This window comes from Rhyacophila brunnea, unplaced genomic scaffold (assembly GCF_057557595.1).
Source record: "Rhyacophila brunnea isolate RB1 unplaced genomic scaffold, BYU_Rbru_1.0 scaffold_9, whole genome shotgun sequence".
Taxonomy (NCBI): Eukaryota; Metazoa; Arthropoda; class Insecta; order Trichoptera; family Rhyacophilidae; genus Rhyacophila; species Rhyacophila brunnea.
In genome coordinates, this window is record NW_028233361.1 from 8,880,265 (window position 1) to 8,887,169 (window position 6,905).

Below are 6,905 nucleotides of genomic sequence, written 5' to 3' on the forward strand. Positions count from 1 at the left end.
TTTCAGTCATTTTTCGGACGGACCTACAATAACCTGAGCTCGATATCCGAATGCAAGAACAATGGAGAATGCGTAATCAACAAAAAAAATAGAACGGCTTGCAAAGCATGTCGGCTTAGAAAATGCCTACTAGTAGGTATGTCAAAAAGCGGCTCAAGATATGGACGGCGATCCAACTGGTTCAAAATACACTGCCTATTACAAGAACAACAACAAAAATCACCACCTCAATATCCTTTACTACCCCCAGCTCTAATGCCATCGGGTGGTTTAGCTGGATACTACAAAACACCGAACAAAACTACAAAACTGGAAGCTCGACGAAGTGCCACGCCTTCGGATTCAGGAGCTTCATCAGCAGACCCCGAAGACGATAGCTCTAGAAGCGCTAGTGCTTTATGTTTTCTAAGACCTACATATTCACCACTTAGTGATAAAGATTACTTTTCAAGCAGTAGTCACATAAAAAAGGAAGTTATAAATAAAATATCGTCGAATTCAATTATCAATATTCCTTCGCCATTCTGTAGTGGTTCTTCAATAACAAATTTTTCACTACGAACTGCTTCATTTTTACCAGCTATGAGATCAGGACCGGTGCCTGTCAGTTCTTGGCCTAATAGAACTGGCGGAGATCTTCTGCAGTGCTCGCCAGCTCTCGCGGGAGTTGCTGTAGACCAAGATCAGCCCATGGACTTATCGATTAAGTCCTCGATGACGTGCCGGTCTAATCATAATAACGATGACTGTTCCGATTCAGAACCAGAACTAAGTATTGATATTAAAGAAGAAGACGATGGAACTGATACACATAAAACGCCACTTGACTTAACGCTAGTTTCTACAAGATCTGGAGAATTACCTCTTACAGGATAGTTGCTCTATAAATATGTACATAAACATTATTTAATGGTATAGTCTTTCCAGCAATTGTTAATAAACTACACATGATTCAATTATATAAAATCCCTAGGATTGCAGCCGTGTATTATTATCTTATCTTCAGTCTGTGCAGTTTACCATGAATATTTTTGTATCCGGTAAATATAGTACGAATATATTATTACATATAGGCAAAAATATTTGTACTCATTACAAAGTGCAGAATGGCACTTAAAACGAATGGAATTTTCATTAACTAGTAGTTCACTGAGTGACAATTTGTACGAATTTTAATAATACGTGTCATCAATAAATTGTTATTGAGATCCACAGTCTATTTAAATACACTTTAAGTGTATTTAAAAACTGTACATTAGAGCTGAAAGTCTGAAAGTCACATATTAAATATTTTGCAGGAGAGCAGTTTTAACATAGTTAATCTTATCTAATCACTCGCGTTTGGATTAAAACTCGGTATGTTGGACTTACGCACTTTTACAATTAATCTTTTTACTATAGCTTAAAGAAAAAATGACGGGCATCTACTCTTTCAGCTCTAAAGTAAAATAATAAGATTACCGTCGTTTCAGAAGTAAGTATTTTGAAAACCATGTGACAATGGACTCTCAAATTTCAACGTTAAGAGAACGTGAATACACATTTAAATCTGCATACTTAACATCAAAATGATAAAAACGTGACTTTCGCACTTTGAGCCCTAAAGTACAATGTAACAATAAGATTGAGTTATAAAATATAACATTCTTAAGTCATAAGAAATGTATGTTATGTCGTTACTTACTAGAGTCTGTCTTCTATAAGCTGGCGTGCGGTTTTCCCCCTGCTTCAGCATCCATCTCGTTCCTTTCTATTGAAAACTTGCAACAGTTGAACGCGATGGCACAATTCTTTCCGTGTGACGTGTACTTACTTATCTATCTCAAAATCATCAAAATTTTCTCTCTCTAAAATTTAAATCTCCCATTTTTATTGATTTTTAACAGTTGGATATTAAAACAATATATTTTTTTGCATTTTTTTACGTAAATTGGTACTACTATTTTTGCCTTACACCCACCTACCTAAATTTATTTTATATTCTTATATGTTTGATTTAGGCGAAAAGTTATGACGTTATGAAATAAATCATTTTTGTATCAACGATGTATCAACGCTCGGTGAAATAATGGTCGTTTATAAGACGATTCTATCTCAATGCTCTCCTGCTATCTGTGATGGGCTCAAATATTTGCAGTTATAATCTTTTTGTCCAATATACATCTTATAACTGAATATTTTAACATACATGACATTTATGTGAGTATGTCTGCCTTGTATGGTTTGATATGATTCAATTTTGAATAGTGTTGGGTATCTCCCATTTATAATATTATATATTATTATATTATGATGTAAAAGAAAGACATATTATGATTTATCAAAGTATTATAGATTGGTAGTTTAAATATAGCTATAAAGCATTCGCTGGTAGGACTATATTAACACTGTTTTTTTAATCATACGAAGACAATAATTATTAACTTATTTGTGATTAAGTGTGCCAGTTTATATCGAAAATTTACAAGTTACAATAATAAATAGTGCCTTTTACTCTACAAGCTCTTAAGTGCCAGGTAAAATTATTTTAGTACTTAAATTGTATGTAACTTTTTATATCACTATATATTATAATATATTCAATAAACTAATTATTTATATTATATACACGTTATATTAAACATATTAAAAAGTGAAAATAATATAGTATATTATATTGATGTAATAATAAAACTTAATAATGTGTATTTTAACCAGAACTCTCATTTGCACATGTATTTAAATTTGTGACGTTAAATATCAATTATTATTGATGGAATCGCATTGCATTGTTTTAAATAAAACACAATACAATATTATGGAAAGTACTTATTTCGCAGTATTTAACAATTGATATAAAGACATTGTTGTGAGTATAACAGGATATTTTCTAATAGTAAGAAAAATACATGCACCTACTGCTATTTTTATACTAATATTTTAATGCTATAAATGAGATGCATTATTCTGAGAAAACGCTGTTCAACAATGATTGATCTAATTATTCTAGCTTCATAGATTTACATTATATAAGAAGTATGTTATTCACGCTTTGTTAAACTAATATGGATCATTAATAATATAAATAATTAATATAAATCGATAGTAAAATATCATTTGAAATTTTTTTTAAATGTATTTCGTAACAATTGAAAGTATTCTTTTATGTATTATGTAAAACATGTTGACGCAAATCAGGATTTTTTTTTAAAAGTGGTAAACGCAAAAAATATAATTTTATTTATAATGCTAGATCACTGTCTTGGAATTGTTTTTATATTATGTAATTTTGAGAATTCGCCAAATTCAATATGAAATCGTTTTACAAACCTTCTAAATATGGGACTAATTTTTAATAGTGGACAAATCTAAGCAGGCTTATTTTCGAGCAAAATAAAACTTATATCTTCCTAAATGTCATACATTTTGAAGTTGATCAGACATGAAGTGTTTGTTTTGTTGCTTACTAAATACAAATGTTTTAGGAATGAGGAATAAAACTAACGTATTTTTTCACTTTGTCAAAAAATGGATTTGACCTAATTTTAAAAGTACACCTGAATTGTTTTTTGTTAAATAATATGGAATAAGTACAAGTAATTATAATAATGTATTGTGAGTTTATTTAGAGTAATAAAGTGCCTAAGTTCGTTGTAATATTACACTGAAATGTTCCGCATAAAGTGCCTTTAATATATATTTTGGACCAAGTTATAATTTATTTAAAATACAATTTTGTTACCATAAAGCGTATTTATATCCAAAAATTGGCCAGTGATGTTCGATTAATTTCTAATAACTTATTGATTCCTTTTACTCTAATATTAGAATTTATATTTAATATAATAATAATTTAGGGAGTAGCTATGTTTGTATTTTATAAAGAATGCTCAAACCAGGGACAAATTGCCAGTGCGTTAAAATTAAACTTGTACATAGATAACTAGGTTAAATATTTATTATTATAAGTAATCATATCTTTAAACTTAAGTAAACTACATAAATAAGTGATGTAAGGCCAGTTGCAGTGTGGTTTTCTAGTATTAAAAAATACGTACATATTTTTATATCGAATCGGTATTATTAATAATTTATATAACTGAGGCCATTATTGATTACTGTTTTAAATTAAATTAATTATTGTATAAGTTTAACTAGTTTCATCAATCATCCGGATTATTAAAGAACTTATCATACATTTTAATTATAGTTTGAAAACAAAATGCTAATTTATAACTTTACTATTATTCTGCAGTAAAGTTGTCGATTTCATATACCTAAGTGTCAACCTAAATATTTTTCAAGGATTGGCACAATTAGTTGACTGTCAAAATGTATATATTGTTGTCTGTTTTAAGATTTGAAACAAAGTTAATCAATTCAGATGTTTTCATTTCAGTAAAAATATACCTGTTCTATGTATTTATATTCGTCAAAAACTATTATTTAATATATTTTGTGTGTTACTTATTAAGAATGTTAAATTTTGTTAACGATGCGAGGGAGAAAAATAAAAGATTTAACTAAATAAAATTGTTGATTAGTTTGCGTAGTTTTTTGTTTTATTTATATTTTTTTGATAATGATAATATATTATAATAATGACAAGATAAAAATAACTTTTTAAAACAACGTTTTTAAATTTTCTGTTGAATCATATAAACTTGACTTGACTACCTTAAACGATCAAGAAATTTGTACTTGATAGAAATAATACTGAAATGTCATTTTAACATGTAATATTGATTTCCATAGTAACGCATGTATATATTAATAATTTAGTTGCTAGGACCCCAAACCCTAGCAACTAATAATAGTGTATTGGATTACGGATTTCTTCCGCTATAACTTTTCATATAAAACAGAATCAACTGAAAATGAATTCAATTCTATTTAAAGATGGCTAAAAGTATTAAAAAAATGCATTGGCATCGTGTTCTGATATATTCTAAAAGTTACAAATGTCTAGCTAGTCGGGAAGTTAGTTAAAAATTGATTGCAAAATTTGTACCGGATAAACAACTACCGGACAAATAAGAATACGACCTAATAAAAACCTTGTAAATAAAAATACATATTATTATCGTCAGCTGAATGGAGAACTATTCTAATCGAAATATTTTACAGAAGTGTTTTTTGAAACAGCCTACTTAATTTATGTATTGCTTATATAAACAAATTTATACATAATTTTATCTATAAACAGTTTAATAAATTATGAATTATACATTTATTTATATAAATGATACATTTATTAAAGTAAGTTGTTTCAAAGAACTCCCTTCTAAAATATCAAATATGAGTTTTATTAGTGAGTGAAATTAGGTGAGTATTTATTTTATTAGACAATGCGCCATTATTAACATATTTATACAAAGTTAATACTTACTTATTGATTATCATAACTATAAAATTGTGAATAAAAACCATGCAATAAACAAACAGAAAATAACTTAGGGCACTGATGAAAATAAACATAAAATGATAATAAAAACGAGTTTTTAGTTTTAAATTCTTTATCATCCAAATTTCAATATGTTGAGATAATCATAAAGAAAAATCATCAAGCACATTTAGGACTACAAGATTAGAAAAAAATATGAGAAAAATAACATAGTTTCCTAATCATCATTAAAATTAACAAAAACTTATGTGCTGGTATTATATTAAAAATGGCGACTAATGAATTTAAGCTACTCAGTAATCGTCCTCCAGTTTAATTTTATTTTGCTAACAAACGGAGCTGGTTTATATATTTTATAATGGAAAAGTATTTACACAATCAAAATGAAGACAAATATAAACAAATTACATTACATTAATTAAAATTATTATAAAAGGTTACCCTATTTGGTACTAATAATATAATAGTCTCTCTACCTATAGAATGTCAAAGATTATAGCAAAAATTTTGGTTGCTTTATATACGAAATCTGCCCTAGAGCTTGGAAAATAGATATACATGAAAACTCTGGTATATAATATTACCAAAAGAAAAATAATGAATAAAATTTGAATTGTGAACAGTTTTATAGCATATCTGGTATGGTTTAGATATTTAATATTAGTATTTATGTTCCACGCATTAGTTTTGAGTTGCGTGAATAAAAATAATGTAGCTGTTATTTTCAACTTAAAAACAATAGAGAATCAGTAAACTGGATAAAAAAATGCAAGATAAACGATTAGTCAGTTCAAATTCTAAGTGTTTATAGGACAATGTATTGATCTTTAGCATCCTGTCAGTTCGTTTTTTTGTTCAACGATAATCGTTGTTATTGCTAGTATAATTTTTTTTCGGTACATATTAAAACATGTGCTTTAGAAAAGTGGGGAATAGTAAGGATTAAAAAAAACGAAATTCGTACTGTTATACTCGTAAATCATAACCATGAAAATTCAATCAATTCAATTTCAATTCAATTAATTTATTTTTGACATTACAAATTATAAGTTTAATACGTTCACAACATGACATTTATAAACAAAGAAATATAAAACAGTATTACATAAAAAAGAGAAAGATCAGAATAGACATATTGTATAGTAAGTTATTAAAAAGTAGAAATGTGTACATACAAAAAATATAAATTAGATAGGTACAAGGAATTACACTGGATGAGTTAAGCAGACCCTATTTTCAGAATGTATAAAACAACGTCCATCTATACTCATTCTCACATAGGTGGAATATATCAACGACCGAAGGCAATTTCGTTGAACATAGTTATCACCCTCCCAATTGGCATTACCAGTGGCAGGTTGGTACTGGGAGAATAAACAACTGATACTCTCTATTTTTAAGATAATTATCAGGAACACATAGGTCAATACTGCCCTGAATGCCAGAGTTCTCATTTATACCTCGTATAAGTCGAAAAAAATACGTAGCCAAATAAAAATTTCTTCTAAATTGCAGACTGCAG

The 6,905-nt window shown here is 28.1% G+C and overlaps 1 protein-coding gene across 1 annotated transcript in view; it reads left to right on the forward strand.

Moving 5' to 3' along the window:
- The window catches only part of LOC147063230 (uncharacterized), a 140,525-nt gene extending 139,604 nt beyond the window's left edge, over positions 1-921 (forward strand). The window contains exon 2 of the mRNA XM_085959701.1: positions 7-921. Coding sequence (XP_085815827.1) covers positions 7-876 — 870 coding nt within the window. The 3' untranslated portion in view covers positions 877-921. The remainder of the gene's footprint in view (positions 1-6) is intronic.
- Positions 922-6,905: the final 5,984 nt, after the last annotated feature.